Genomic DNA, 16696 nt, shown 5'->3' on the forward strand with positions numbered 1-16696 from the left:
TACTTTCTTCTTTAATGTAGACCAGTAAAGGATGTGTGGACCAGAAGTTTCCTTGGAGAAGAGGGATTTGTATGTGACATTTACTGCCCGGAGAAAGCATATGACAGAACTGACGGTAAAGAACCTTGTGGAATGTGAGACGAATATAATGATGGGGGAAGCAAGTTACTATATGTAACTGTACTAGCAAGAGAACAAGGCATATGTGCAAGTTAGAGGTTTGAACAGTTAGTTGCACCACGTGAAAGTGGGTCCGCTTCAAGGGTGTGATGTCACCACTGGTATCTAGTCTGTTCAAGAATGGGATGGGATGATAAGAAACGAAAGGCGGGAGTTTTGGAGCAAGAGCCATGCCAACAGTACACTTGGGAGCGGTCTGGGGGCTGAATCAGTTGCTGTTACTAGATGATATGTCTGGTGACAGACTCAAAAGAAAGTAACTCCAGAAAATGGGTGTCCATGTTTGGGAAAATATATGAGGAATTAATCTGAACAAAAGTAAGGTAATGTGGTGCAGCAGGAGAGCGAGGCAGTGCGATTTGAGTGTAAATCTGAAAAGAAAAAACCTGGAAGTGGATGAATTGACGTATTGGGGGTGAACGTGGCAGCGAATGCAACCACCGGGGCATGAAATGGGGATAAAGGGTGGCGAGGGAGCTGAAGTTAACTGAAAAGCGAGTGGGAGGAGATTTTTCTCTCTTTAAAGATAAAAATGGGTATATCTGATGGTACTGTAGTTCCAACGGTGTTATATGGGTGCGAGTCTTGGGTCATGAATGAAAATGAGCCGAAGAGGGTGGACGGGTTGGAAATGAGATGACTCATGACATGTGGGATGGAAGGAGTAAGAGCACTCTCATTGAGAGAGCTGACCAGGGTTAACTGAAATGGTTTGAAGGTATGGATAGGACGAACGATGTGAGGCTGACCAGGCAGGCTCTACGTGTCGACAGCCAAGAGGAGTGGGAGGCAGAAAAGAGAGAAGGATGGAGTGAATGAGTTTCTGAGGTATTGTGGCTTGAACAGTATTGAGGATGAGAGGCCGCACGGAACAGAATGAAGTGGATCGATATGGTACTCGTGAGGCGATGTGTTGTCAGTGGTGCTGGACCACAGCACAAGAAGCGGCCAGGAGAAAACAATGTCGTGATCACCGAGGCTTGGTTTCGGTGCAATTTTCATGACAGCTAAAAGTGGATGCGAGATAATTGGGCAGCTCTTCGTCTTTTCCTGACGTAAAAGGATTATTACATATGAACAGAGAGAAAATTTGTGGTTACATGTTCTCACTTCATCAAGGGCCAGACTCCTGCACGTGATATAATTCCCTCCCCAGAAATTTTTGGAGGACTACTCAGAATCCGTTCCACCTGTCCTCCATAAGTTGCATTTTTTAAAGTGACATATGATCAAAGATACAAACTAGACTGCGAAAAAAAAAAAGTGTGTTCAAAGGTGTAATATTTCATATCCCATTTTGATTTGTTTCATGTGGGTAACAAGATATGAATCTGATTCCGAGAGATTCCAAGTGCTATATGTAATCCACTATTGATTTTTGTCTAGATAGGGATGATAGTCCGTGCATTCAGTCATAGATAGTCATGTCAAAAGAAATTCTTCCTCTATGCCTTTCATATGACCGGAAATTACAAGAATCAGGCAATATCCGTGGGGCTCTGTTTTAATAAATCGCTTAAAATAAATGGGCACACATTACAAACGCGACCAGACTACAGTATTTCCAACGAAGCAACAAATACCTTAATAGATAAACTGACTAGGTGTGTGGTGGTCAACGATCTTAGAAAATTAGTAAATTGTTGGTTAAGCGTGATTACTTTTCGTTGCTCTGTCGTACAAAGGTTACGGGTTCCGAATGATGAGTCCAGTCAGGATTTCGATAAGAGGAGGCACTTGCATACTTTCATTCAAAACAGCCAGTATCACCTAGCAATGACGCAATGTTCATTTTGAATGTAAAAACTCCACCTTTTTTGAAGAGTAAATTCAAGAACCCAACAAAAACATATATGCCTGTAGGAGAGTGCCGACAGACGGTTAAAATTTAGCATGCACGGATATTTAAATCCATGCAATAATTTCAACTATTTTCTAGCTATAAATATTCTCCTTTGACTATGAGTATGTTTAGTTTCATAAAAGATAATCTGCATAAATTTCTAAACAAAAGGAAAATATTTTCCGACAATAACAATTAGGTTCGTAGGCTGCTTTATTTACATAACATTGAACCCCCATAACTATACCTTTGTACTGAGTTTGATTACTGTACGATGTTTTAGCAGCTTTTTGTGGAAGATTTGATGCTAAGGAAATTATTAACATAATACTAACGTGATTCTTACCTTATATTATTGTGTAAACACCGGTCTTGTTAGTACGAAGACCCGCTGCTTCAAAGCTTGCAACCTTAAACGAAATAGATACTGTTTATAAGTTCACATTAATATATTAAACTTCAGTACTTACACTTTATTATGATAACCTTTCTGTTATTAACACGTTAATCTCCAATGGTGTAAAACTAAACATACACAGTCGTACCATGAAACCCATGAAGTGATGGGAAAGTAATGTTGAAAAATACATGTTTTTTGCTGATAAATTAAAGTTATGAAGCTCACTGTAATGTACAAGTAGCTAGGTAAGACTAAGATGACTAATAGAGTTGTATTTCCATTAAATATTTTTTTAAAAGGGATTTTGGGTTCCAGAAAATGGCTAGACTGAGGAATAAGCAGCTAAAAGTGTTAGGGTGAATTTCGAAACAGTAGTTGATGCAGTATAGCATGAAGCCCTAAAGAACAAATAAGAAAAATATTTGGACCCATAGAAAAAATGAAATGAGAAGAATTATATTCAGGGGTAGATTTTAAGATGAAAGATCAGAAGGTTTGGCATGATGTACCGTATTGATTAACAAATGGCTTGCACAATGTAGCTTTCTTCCATAATTGCTCACATTTTCCTGCATTAGTGAAATAGTGCCAGGAACAAAGAAAGGCAACATTCACGCGCATCTATTTTCTAGCTGTCATGTGTAATGCGTAGAAACCAGAGTGCATTACAAGTGACAGCTAGAGAATGGATTGAGTGAATGTGGCCATTATTTGTCTGATCCTGGCAATTCCTCACTTATGTGGGAAATGGTGAGCAAGTACGAAAGGCAGAAAGTACCTTCATTCCGTAAGCTGGATAATTCTTTTAGATTTTTTCTTCAGAATTAACCATAGCTTTTTTATCACCCTTACAGAACATAACAGTCTACTAATGTCTGCAACAGCCAAAAGAAAGAGAAGTATATTTGATGATTCAGATGATGATGAATTGTCTGAAATTATTAAAGATTCAGAATCAGAGGTATCCAAGCAAAAAGTTAATGATCCTCCAAAAATTCAAGCCAAGAGAAAAATAGAAGTAATTGAGGAAAATAAAGCCACTGCAGTGATGCTAAAAGTTTCAGAAAATGAATCTGACTCTGATTCAAAGGGAAAACAGGGACCTCCTGCAACACCAGTAAAGGACAACAGTAATTCTACAATGGAGGTGAAAGAAAAATTGGTATTGAGTCCAGCACAACGGGCCCATATCGAACAGAAGCGACAACAGGCACTCATGTTAAAGCACGAAAAGATGAAGAGAAGAAATCCTTATTCAAAAAATGAGTAAGTTCTGGTATTCATTAAGATATCCTTGTGAAGAGGCCTAAGATTCTCATAATTGGTTGTTAATGATTTTATTTATCTCCTCATTCTTGAATTACCTCTTTGTTTGCCACTTGTACTCTAGCTTATGGTTAAACATTAAAATACTGCTTGTACATTTTACCATTTCTTGACTTGTAATTTATCCCAAACATTTTCAAAGAATATAAATCACTCAAAAGCTGTATGCCTCATATATTATATATACTAATTAATGTTTGAAGTTTTCTATCATAAACTTTACCACTGACTATAGATTATTATTTTGTCACTAGTGCATTGAAATATATGTTGTTACTACTTTTACTGTCTGATCTCTCTGCTTATAGTCTTAGCAAAATATTCCAAATGGTAACAGTAAAACCATATTTCCACTTGGTTCCATATCTTTTTCATTTCTTTTTAACACACTCCCTCACCCATTACTTCTGCCACAGCTTCAGCTTTCCCTTGTACCAGCTCTGTTCTCTTGATTCAAATGTACTCTGTGCCTATCATGAATATTTTTGTACATGTTAACACTTTCATACACAATCTTTTATTTTGTTTTCATTGCTATATCTTGTATGTTAAATAAGGATTAATCAGAAAGCTCAAAGTATCTTTAATACTGTAAGAAAACATCTAAATATTTTCTTATCAGGTCTTTAGATGGGAAATATTTTTATAAATACAAAAATATTAACACTTAATTTCACTCTCAATTCATTACTGCAAAATCTCTCCTCATTCGCTACGAATAACATGCAGATGCGAGATGGTTTTTGGGAGGATGGCATGGGGATGTATTATTTTGTTTGTTTTTTCTTTACATAAGTTTACATGAATGTTGCTTTTGAATATATTTTCTATTGTGCTATTTACCATCAAGGCTCTTAGGTGGTTCTCTTCTATTACTGTTTTCAGGAAAGATGACATGAAAGCATCAACTTAAATGTGATGTATGCTGAATATCTGTTGTGAGAAGCATGTGCGCCAGCATTGTTTCTATGTGCAAATCCAAGTTTTTCTGTAAATGTCTGTTAGGAATCGTGATGCTCTGTTATCATGGTTTTTCAAATTTCTATCTGTAGTGCACAATAATCTAATGAAAGATGGTCAAATGCGTTCAGAATTCTTATTTTTGTTTTTGCAGTTTTTAGAGTTGCTTGAGAAAAATGAAAGGCAGTGCTTTTTTGGTTAGAATCATATTTGCCATATTATTTTATAATTCCTCTGATGTTAGTTTAAAAACTAAAGGATAACGAAGTGAAAATTATTAGTCTTTTAACTAAATGTGATCATTCCTTACCTTTAATCTAAGCACATTAATCTTTAAGAATTTTATTCTTTAATAGGGAAAAGAAAGATTCAGCAAAGGTAGTTAGAGTGAATAATACCAAGATGATTGATACTGGAGGTGGCTTTTTCATTGAAGAAAATGAAGACCTATCTGATGATGATATGAAGGCAGCAGTGAGTAGTGTGACACTTTTTACATGCCCATAATTTGAAACCAGTCATATGATTTCTATTTTTTTTGAGGATATATCCAGTCAGCTTTAGATTACTGCAATGAGCACTATAAAAAAAAATTAACTGCAAATACAGATAATTAAGGTATTCTTTGGAGTGCACTATCCTTAATGGTAAATTCAGTCATCTTAGTTATGAAATATATAATAACTGATTAGTATGTATGTTATCATTAATTAGGTATCTTATTTAAACACAGTATTATGTTAGAATTGAATGACTATGGTCTTTTGCAGTATTTATATCAAGGAAAAATTTCTAACATTTTCTTTTGGTATGTATATATTTGTTTACAAGTTTGAGGAAGTGTTAAATTTGACATTTGTTTTCCTAAATTCATATCTCTGCTTATGCATGTCTTTCATACTATATTCAGCATGTTTCTTTAACGCACTTAACTCATGGAGATCTTTGTTTTATTTCACACAGTAATCACTTTCATGTAGCATGACAAAAACTAACCTGTTATATCATCTCCTTCCTTCAGTATCTTTCCTGATCCTTCATGTGTACACATAACTTTAGCAAACTTTATTTGCAAAGAACTTTCATTTACTTATATGTAAAGTGACAGCACGGTCATTAAGCTATACATTTTACCATCCCTGAGATATTGGTCCAGACCTGCACACAAGCAGATTTTTTGAGGTGTCATTTATGGTATCTTTGAGGCTGATTGTTATGTTGAGCCAGGGGCTCTGTATCAAGCTGACCAATCTCACTTGGAGGACTACCACCCTTTGAAAGTTAGAGTATATGAATATGTTTCCATTTTTTTAATTTACATGAATTCTTTCCTCCATTTAAAACGATGCCACTCTCATATCTGCCATGTCTTCCACATTAATTACATAATTTTTCCTCTTCCTATTTCATTTTTACCAAAAATTATAATAGTATTTTGAAATGGCCTGTAAACTGAACAGGTACTTACATGTGCCTTTGCAGATGACTCTTGTGACAGACCCTGCACCCTTGTTTGAGGAGGACCGTCCCTATTGCTTGGAATGTGATCAGCCATTTGACAACTCCTTTCTCTTTCACAATTTTGATCATCCTGTATGTGACCAGTGCAGGTAAGACATTGGTTCCCATTAGATTTTGAAAGGTTTGATGTAAGAGTATTATGTTTTTTTGGACAGTGCTTTGTTTTCTACACCATAGACTTTATACTGCTGATAAATGGAATTGCTTTTCTAATTGTTTATTATAACTCTTTCTTCCATGTGTTTGCTATTTCCACCATGAGCAATGTAATGTCCATATCAGATTACTAAGCCTTACAGGATAAAAGACTCATTTGACACTTACCTTTGTTCCTTCTTTGGGAAAGTAATACAGGAGGGGAAGATTTCCAGCCTCTCTTCGTCACCTTCTACAACTGCAATTATGGAATTGTAAATAAATTTAGTGTTTTGCATTCAAAGGAAATGGAGCAGAGAATTTTAAAGCTTTAGATAAATAGAATGGGAAAGTTGTTCATGAATGGAAGATAGTATAATAAATGATAAGGGTATTTGGAAGAGTGAGTAACCAAGTTAGTTAATTAGACTAGATGGGTCACGTGAAAAAGCGCATGGTTAAAGACCTATATAATTCTGATATTTTCAGAGATAATGATGACAAGCACTCTCTGATCACCAAGACTGATGCCAGGAATGACTACCTTTTGAAGGATGTAGACTTTGAGAAGCGAGAGCCACCGTTGAAATTTGTTGTGAGGAAAAATCCTCACAACCCAAGATGGGGTGACATGAAACTCTATCTTAAGCTTCAGGTTAGCAGTTTAGAAGTTATTAACTTAATCAGAAAGGTTACTGAATATGATTAATGAAAAGCACCTTTAAATTTTCCCAAATTTTAATGTAATGAATTATTTGTAAGAAAATGAATCCATAGACTACTTTATCAATGTATTTGTTTGTAAGATTTGTAGCCTTACATATTTCCTGTAAGCACAACAGCTTTAAGTGTGTGATGGACCATGTAGTTTATCTCCTAAATTTCAGTCTTTCCACTACTCATTACATGCAACCACTCTCACAACAAAGGTAATGTTCTTCCTGCACTGGTCTTCCTTCATTCCTTCGACACTTAAATGTTCAAGCTGTTGATAATCATTGTGAATCCCTACATGCTTTGTTTGTAAATCTACCATTATCTTTTCATATTTATTTGCCATTTCATTTCAGTGTTAGCAAGGTATCAACAGGAACAGATGAAGAAATGGCTTCATTTGCTCACATCCACTTTCTTACTGTCATGTAAAATGAGCAGCAGATAAAGTCCCCTATCTATAACTAAGCCCCACAAACATTTATGTTGTTACTCCCACTGCTTCCTATACCTTGGTTCAGCCCAATGAAAGCATGTTATCCCCAGTAAACTACATCACTCCAGTTTGCTGTGTCCCTTAAACTCTCCTGCACTTTCAGGCTCTTAGCCCTCAGAGTATTGATATTTTCCAATCTTATCACTTGTCAGTTCTTTTTAAACTTCATCACTTGATTTTTTTTCATCAGACTTGACATAGATTACTGCTATAAATGATTCATATTACAACTAGAAAGCTATTTTGGAAGAGGAGCGACAGTTCCATATACTGGACTAATTAGTTTAAGCTGTATAGGTTTCTAATGCTTATCCTGCCAGAAGCATGCTATATGTTAAAGGTTATTGGAAATCATTATACAGTAGGCTTACTAAGACTGAGGAGTTTAGTCTGCTGAAAGCATGGAATAGCATACTTGTACTCTGTACAGGTAATTGAGAAATGTTTTTCATGTTTCATAATAATGTTGTCCTTTGTGCATAGATTTCAACCCATGGAAATCTGTTCTTTTTATTTCATACTTGTTCACCCTTTACTGGCAAAAATACTAAACCAAGTATGTTTTGCTTAAAAATTTGTTATTGAAAACTCTACCTTTATACAAACCTATACAGTATATTACATGGAAAATACCTTCCATTTACGGTTTGTGTCAGCGAGCTCGGTAGGTAACTTAACATGGTATGTCAACATTGAGCACTGATGGGTCTACACTCTATAACATGTAAATTTCCAAGATAGGCTGTTTATCATGGGTATTAAAAAAAGGAGGAATTTAATCTGTTCAGATGCTGTAATTGTCATTACTACTTGTACATTACTGGGAGAATTTATACCCATGTTGCTCCACCTCTTAATCTTGTATGTATATATTTTCTAACATTTTATATGCACATATACATCCCACATCTTATGCCAACACCTGTATATTAACCAGCCTTGAAATGGGAGGAAGAACATGGGGTTGGCTGTTAACTGGCTACCATGTTCAGTACTTATAACTTGGCCAATGAGACATGAGTTACACCAAAAACCACTGCACTATAAAGGTTGACATTTACATGCATACCAGAACTTGTCACCTGGTGAATGACTAGCTAAGACTAAATGTGGTACTCCAAAGTTAGAATGTATTTGATTCCATATTATTTTGGCTTAAATCTACTTAGGCTTGATTATGAAGATTGGCAGTGATGGTTGGTTGTTATTCCCTAAATGGTAAATGTGTCATTGCAATGTGTTAGAAAATGTCTCTTGTCAATGGTCCTGGACTAAGGTAATCCTTATTTTTAAGGATGTTACCTAATGATGCAAGAGAATTTTTTTTTTCATTTATAATTAACCCATGACCAATTTTAAAGGAAGAGTCCTGATGTTACCCAGGATCTTTCTAAAGGTTTCTGGAGACCAGTGCTGCACTGCTTCCAGTTGCATGGAAGTGTAGACTCCTTTAGAATGAGAAGCTCTATGATGAGACTGTGCTACCAGTGATACAACCTTGTCAATGGTGACTTTTCATCGTTGGTGTAACCTTGAGCATGCATAGTCAGAAAAATTGTTCACAAGTAAATCTGTCTGTTTATATCTCTAACACCTGTTCCAATTAGAACTCCCATAAAGGGGTGGCCACGGCAACAGAATCTCTATAACTAAAGAACTTCTATGTCGCTTCTCAGCCTTTAGTGCTTCACCCTTAACAGGCCACTGGCAGAGGGTGGCAGAGGGCAAGTCTAGCGCAGTGTTTGCAGAGGTTCCTACCTAATATTCCTAATGACTACTATTTAATGCTTTACGTACGACCTAATGTTTCTACCTAATGCTCCTGCCTAAATCTTCCTACCTACTACTTCTATCTACTGCTGATGCTATTTTTCCAGAAGGCAGGACTAGCACATAATGCTCAATGTAGGATAATCTAGAGTTACGAAGAATGAGCTGTGCGAGTTAAGTGTTACATATGAAAAAGAGAGATTGTATGTTTGTGTGGACAGAATGCCAATAGTCCACATGTTAGTGAAGCAAAAAGAAAAAGACAGCTATCTGGGTCAGAGGAGTGCAACTTGACAACCACTAAAGTGCTAGCTTACTAAGCAGATGTCAATAACCTTCCCAATACCCAGGCAGGTGATACTGGTAACATCTCCCTGGTCATTGGCTGCCTACCAACTAGTACCTACAAGTAAATCTAGCATAAACAAAGCTGTACCTTCACTGTTTGAGCAGTCTTTCTGTCTAATGACATTAGCAGAAAATAAAAGCCTTGATATGAATCTCATCAAGTGCTCTCGAGCTTGCAACAATTCATTAATCATGTTAGCTATTGTTCAGCCAACACCAAATATTCAAATTGGTTTCTTTTAGAATTGGCATTTATTCCTTTTTAAATAATTTTGTTTGTTTAACACATAAAGGTAAAGGATGCTCACCTTTGAAGCTTTACAGGTTGAGAAGCGAGCACTAGTGGTATGGGGTTCTGAAGATGCCTTAGAGAAGGCCCTAGAGAAAAAAGATGATCAACGTGAAATAAACAAGCAAAAAAAGTTCAACAAGAAGATGAAAGGTAAATGTCCACTAAATATTTCTATTGGCTTTTAGATGTAGAAATATAATTCCGATTTCAGAGTATTGTAGTTTTGCAATGGAGATTTTCTCTTGATATTGTTTTGCATCCTGTGTATCCATTAAGCTGTTGACAATATGGTCAGGGATTTCCAGTGGTAACTTCTTTTTCAGCAAATTAGTTGCTTTACATACTCAAAAGTTATCCAGTACAATGTCATAAAGTTATCCCTAGAGATTACAGGGGAGAAGAAATGATACCCATACATCTGCATTTCATAAAAAGCAAAAGTGGGGCAAGAGCAGGGGGCTGAAAATCCTTCCCTTTGCATTATCACTCTCTAAAACTAGGAACAGGAGGAGGCCAGTAAGAATAATTTATCGAATGTCGAGTTGTCTGTCCTGATATTACTTAAGACGACTTAGACAAGCATGTGGAAAAATAATCTTGAGAAAATGAAGCTGAACTGATGTTCTTTTACAGCAAAGGCCCTATACTTCCTTACTTTTTATATTCCCATGACAGTCTTTTGAAAAGGTATCATTCAGATCTGAGGCATAATTTTTTTTTACATTGGATGCTCCAATCACAGACAAGTCCTCTTCAAGGCTGGTCCTTAATTGAAATAAAGATTGGTACATTGTAGGCTCCAATTACAGAAAAAAGTCAACATCAGAGCTGGGCATTAATTGATATAAAGGTAGGTCAATGAAAAAGTTCTTTTTATACTTAATTGCCGTCTCCCGCGTTAGCGAGGTAGGGCAAGGAAACAGACAAAAGAGTAGCCCAACCTACCCACATACACATGCATATACATAAATGCCCACACAGGCACATATATATATACCTGCACATTTCAACATATACATACACAGACATATACACATGTACATATTCATACTTGGTGCCTTCATCCATTCCCATCGCCACCTCGCCACACATTTCAAAGGAAGCTATTGTGGGAATTAACAAGTAGTTTATGTAATACAAAAAATATATTCAGTCAGAAATATTTGGTTTCTGGTTAACCTAATTATGTTATGGTACTTTACTATTTCAGAACTGAGGATGAATGTAAGAAGCAGTTTGTACACTCGGGCAACAAAATCTCATAGTCATGAGTATGGTGAAGAAGTCTATCTTCCTGATGAAGATGAATACTCTCGCACTTGCAAAACCTGCGGGCACAGTTACACCTATGATAAATTATAATCAACAACTCTAGTGATGAATTTTTTTTATAAATCTTACACCATTTCCATATTTATGGCTTAGAATAGGCAAATAGAGGCTCAAGACAAAATACACTATAAAGATTAATACATATTAAGTTACATAGCCAGCCAAATGTACTTTAACTCATTCATTGCAGCTGCTGTGTCTGTCACATTACTTCACTTTCAGTTCACCACAGCTGGTTTGTATTTGAACAAAGATTTTGAATCACCTGTCTCATGTCTCAGCCTTGAGATGAAATATACAGTCAGTAATGATTGTTGTAGCATCCATTGCATCGTTAGGAGATGCTACAGCCTGAGTTTTTTTTCCATACAATAGTCAATTAGTCCAGAAATGGCAAGGAGACTTGTAAAAGACCTGTGCCCTCTTGTTAAGTAATAATCTGTAAAGCTGTAGATATTAGTGATCAAAACACTCAGTCATCATATTTGTTTACAAAAACACTTGCTTTATCACAGAGTTACAAGGTTGTTTCCATCCAGCTGTTGGTGTTTCACCATTGCCTCCAAGTCAGCCGCCATCTTCTGAAGTTCTTGATGTGATAATGTAATACACTCAGGGCTAAAACCAACAACCTTGTCTGTGCATCACATCAAACAGACAAACTTTTGTTTCCTTTAAATGGAACAGTGGGATAATGCCTTCCATGGCTGCATGTAGACCACAGCACGTAAAGTCACTCATGGTGTGAATTTGTCCTTACTTGATCATACCAGAGTCCAACCCCAGGGACTACTGGTGACCCAGTTTCTACTTCCTTCTAATCAACCATCATGTAAGTGAACTTGACAACAAACTTGCTGCCTTTGTGCTCATTACATCCTCCCTGACTTCAATCACAAAGTGATATAACACTTTGTAGAGTATCAAAGAAGAATATGGGCCACTTCTTCCTTCAGTTGCCTCAGCTGATACAACTAGAAACCAACATGTCAAGTTCCCAGATGCCATCTAGCCTACTCAGTGCCATCATCACCACCAGTGAACTGTATTTCCTCATACATGTCATCCTCCACACTGCAGACCATACCAGTCTTCAGAGTCACTGCTGAATGCTCATTCAGCACTTTACTACTACAAGATATAGAGATTTACCCAATGACAGCATCTGACCAGCCTTGCTCCTCTTGAAAATTACAAAGGTATGGGTAAAGATATCATTGCTGCCATCAATGAGTTTGACACCTTAGGACTTGCCCTTGTCCTGAAATTTTGATTTTGCATACAAAGTGTGTATTTATACGTGTATATTCTATGTATCAAATGGATGCTGACCAAATAATTTTGTTGTAACTACTAACCAAAACAATATATGTACAGTTTTAAAAAATCTGTTTAGGCAGATATGCATACACAGTGAGACAAGTGGTACTTTTGTGGCAGACATATCTGACTAATATAGGTTTTCATCAACTATATCTATTACTTTGTAAGAGTTTTAAAGCTTGGCTTAAATTTTTACATGATGAAATAGTGCAGATCTCATACAGGCTTCCTTGACATTTTCACATAGACTGACCATGCCTGAAAGGCATAGTATTAGTTCAGGGAACTAAAATTGTACAACCAGAAAGCATATTTAATTCATCGAAATCAGTCTTTGTCAATAATTCCTGTTGCACTGCTCTGACATCCTTTAAACAATGACCAGAAGAGACACTTGAACCCTTAAGGAGGCTTACACAGTGTCTTTCAAGTAAAGGTAAACCAATTTTTCATATAAAATGAAAGATCATACAAGAAAGCAGTGATGAAGCGAGTGAAATCACCTCACCTTTCCCTTGGAGAGTTAAAACCTGGTGGGAGCATCATTGCTGTGACAGCACAAAGCACTACACAGACTGGTCTTGACAAGTCTTAACTGTCATCACCTTGTACCTGTAGTGTTTTGATGCACTTTGCTCTTTTTATCATGATGGATTATCATTTGTATTGCTTCAGAGCCAATACTGCTTGCTGTCATTTACATTTTGCAGTCAACCGTAACCTCGTCCCCATCCCATGGCTGAAGGGAAAGTATGTAACTGTTGTATAAGGAAGCCTTGGGCAATTCATACCCTTACCACTGATCAGCTTATATTCAATGTTTTTGCTGAAACATGGATTCTAGATCTATGCGTGTTTCCTTTTACTAGGCAACACCAATCTACATGACGTCTGGTTAAAATGTTAAAATAGACCTACTGCATGACAACACTGAATAGGTGATAATCAGTTTGGTACAGGGAATTGAAAAATTTCTGATGGGATACAGGTCAGTGGTAGTGAACTGATGAAAACTTCTAAACCATATATATGTCAGCAGCAGTAAAGCCATTTAGAAAATATCCAGTTCAAAGAATCCAAGGCCTGAAGTCATACAGAAAAATTAACAAAAATTTTGTCCTTCATGGAGGGAAAATCATTGCCATCTAGTTATGATAGGATTCACATAGTAAAACTGTCATTTTGAGCCCCTGTTCTCCTTATCTTACTGGAGGTGGATATCTTGCTGTAGTGTCTAAACATACTCCAGACTTTCATGTTTTCCTTTACAGTGTTGTCTGTTTTAATTGATTATTGATTAGCTTTATCTACATTAGGCAGATGTAAAATTTAATGCATATGAATTTATAATTATTAATTACTGTACAAACAAGTTACAGGGAAATATAGAATAAGTCTTCGTGATAACTGCATCCCAGAGCCAAGATTGCAATGGATGGTAAACCCTAAAAATTTTTCATCCCTCCCAGTCTTGTGTGTTTTATTAAATGATAACTGATGTTTTAGACAAAATGTAAATTTTTTTTTATAGATATATTTATGTATTTATAGAGGATAATGATTTCTAATAAAATAGTTCATAGGTAAATCTTAAAATAATACTTACTTAAGCTAGGATATTGGAGCAACCAGAAGATGAATTACAAATAGAGCTGCTAGTTGCCATTGTGAACAGGGTTATGATGTCAGTAATGCACTCTCAAGAAAATCTGTTATGGAATTAAGATTTATATGAACACTTCAAAACTCAATTTCAAAAAAAGGGACAATTTCCCACCTATAGTTATACCTATGCCCATTACAGAGTGACAATTTTCCAAATATAATTATACCTGTGCCTATTATAGATGAACATTTGTACATTAACAGGAAAATACTTTCACTTTTTAAACGTACAAGTTGTGTGTAAGAAACTAATAATAAATTTTATGGCAAAATACCCTGGACCATCCTTGACTCATTTCAAGATGGTCATTAAGGGGATCCATATTTACTGGGTGAGTAATATATATTGTTATTATGCTAAAGCAATATATATATATATATATATACAGACATGCTCAGTGATTTTGTACATTAATTTTCCAAAGACAGTGAAGTGTAATTCAAATGTTAAGCCTAAGTTATTTTTGTGCAAGATGTAAAAAAAATTAAAACAATATGTAGAAAACCATAGTCAACTATTGCAGAAAACTTGGGATAATTTAAGAAAAATGTAACTATGTACAAAAACAACCCTTGCCAAGAGTATGGCTCCTAATTTTGCGACAGATAGTTGCATAACATCTTCTGAAGTAATACTTAATTGTTTTTAATGTAAAATGTTATTATAATGAATTTTTCATACTGAAGAAAAGTTCTGATTACCTCCAGATTCATATTAATTCAGTTACTTAGGAAAATTGAAGTGTGATTTTCAAACGTGTTCATTCTTTCCTATATGAGAAGTAGCATCAGAAACAGTACTCAGGAAGGAGTACTGTCCATACTTTTGAAAAAAAAAAATCATATTTGTTTGCTATTTCTAGCATAGAGAGGTAGGAACAGGACAATTGAAGACATGGCCTCATTTGCTTACATCCACTTTCAAGCCGTCATGTACAATGCACTGAAACTAGAGCCCCATACTACAGCCATTCCCCACAGACCTGTCTGTGGTTTCCTTTGACTGTTTCACATGCCTTGGTTCTGCCCACTGACAAAGCATCACCCCTTAAATACCACAATGCTCCACTTCACTGTATATCATGCATACCTAAAACTCTCCTGCATGTTCAGGCTTTGATTTCCTAAAATATTTTTTCCTCCACAGCAACTGGCTTACCCTACAACACCCTATCCCACTCTCCAAGATCCACACATTTACCTCCCTCATTACCCTATCTATAAACAGATTAAACAGGCATCACACACCCTTCTTACAGACCCACCTTCACCATTCACCCTCCCTCTTTCTACTTGCACACATGCCTGGCTCTCTTAATAGAAACTCCTCTCTCCTTACTATGTACTGGGTTAAAATCAATCAAGTGTAAACTGATAATAAATTTGCTTGCACTGATGGTCATTGTACTCCAGCAATACAGTACTTTATTACATGTTTGTGAAATTTGTATCTGCAGATTCATTAATTTTTTTCTTTGAAGAAAATAAACAATTACAGAGTAGAAAATTAACAACATTTTTGGGACTGACACACATTGGTCACTATTTGAAAATTGCAGTTAAGGTTTTGTCCACCAAGAAGTTACACCCACTTTTCTTAGCATTCCTGTAATGTACTTTGATGTCTCTTTCAGGGATTAGTGACTTCCCTCTTTGGCTATACCTGCTGACATCTTTCAGTAATCCAACCAACCTTGCAGAGAGTGATAGAACTGAAGTCATTATTTAACAAACATTTGTGATGCTGAAATCTAGATTAAGATGTCAACAATACAATAACAGAACTTTAATATCTTCTGCTTGGTTTGAGTTAGGATTGATAAGAACCAAAAATTTCATTAAAAGTTAAAATATAGTAATGCTATCCTCAGCCTATAAGAAACTTTAACAAGTCTGAAGAGTACGAACAGTCTCGCTGACCCTGACTATTCAGTTTACAGTCCTAAAAGTAATATCATCAATGAATACAGGAATGTTTAGTGAAAGAGGTGCATCCACCTCCATGTAATTCCTTGTGAATTTTTATGTATGATGTTTGCACATTTGGGTAAAAGTCTTTGTTCATCATAATAATCGACAGTACCTATCATGGTGATGGACTTACCTTTTCTGCTATTCATGGTTCCACAGTTACCTTCATATCAAAGTATGTCTTAATGACAAACATTTTGACACTTTCATAATCTTCAAAAGACTGGTTTTCCTATTTGCATTGTTTCTCATCATTATCTAGCCTGCTATGCCACTCTGCTTCCTGCTTTGCGTTTCTCATCACTTCCATATACCTCTATCCTGTTGTGCCATCCTAATTCTGCCTCCTGCTTTGCCTGTATTAAATGAGGTAATAATTTTTTCAACACAATCTCTATATCTTAGTCCCAACAATGAAGA

The 16696-nt window shown here is 36.0% G+C and overlaps 1 protein-coding gene across 3 annotated transcripts; it reads left to right on the plus strand.

Moving 5' to 3' along the window:
- The first annotated feature begins 2225 nt into the window (after nucleotides 1–2225).
- On the plus strand, nucleotides 2226–14577 carry Xpac (DNA repair protein complementing XP-A cells homolog Xpac). Of its 3 annotated transcripts, none has more exons than XM_071666357.1 (7): nucleotides 2226–2274; nucleotides 3278–3689; nucleotides 5066–5183; nucleotides 6192–6319; nucleotides 6855–7020; nucleotides 10018–10135; nucleotides 11196–14577. In XM_071666357.1, exons 2-7 carry the CDS (start codon nucleotides 3295–3297, stop codon nucleotides 11345–11347), a joined length of 1077 nt encoding a protein of 358 aa, XP_071522458.1. In that variant the 5' UTR covers nucleotides 2226–2274; nucleotides 3278–3294; the 3' UTR covers nucleotides 11348–14577. The 3 variants fall into 3 exon arrangements, with proteins under 3 accessions (XP_071522458.1, XP_071522457.1, XP_071522456.1); XM_071666356.1 differs by having other exon boundaries at nucleotides 2234–2292; XM_071666355.1 differs by having other exon boundaries at nucleotides 2267–2668.
- The last annotated feature ends 2119 nt before the right edge of the window (nucleotides 14578–16696 follow it).

Source organism: Panulirus ornatus, chromosome 11 (assembly GCF_036320965.1).
Source record: "Panulirus ornatus isolate Po-2019 chromosome 11, ASM3632096v1, whole genome shotgun sequence".
Classification (NCBI taxonomy): Eukaryota; Metazoa; Arthropoda; class Malacostraca; order Decapoda; family Palinuridae; genus Panulirus; species Panulirus ornatus.

What these genes read in the sequence shown, in the direction of transcription:
- Xpac (XM_071666357.1), top strand. Translation starts at nt 3,295, where the DNA reads ATGTCTGCAACAGCCAAAAGAAAGAGAAGTATATTTGATGATTCAGAT. An exon ending in ATGATGATATGAAGGCAGCA is followed by an intron (nt 5,184 to 6,191) that starts GTGAGTAGTGTG and finishes GTGCCTTTGCAG; the next exon opens with ATGACTCTTGTGACAGACCC. An exon ending in AACTCTATCTTAAGCTTCAG is followed by an intron (nt 7,021 to 10,017) that starts GTTAGCAGTTTA and finishes GAAGCTTTACAG; the next exon opens with GTTGAGAAGCGAGCACTAGT.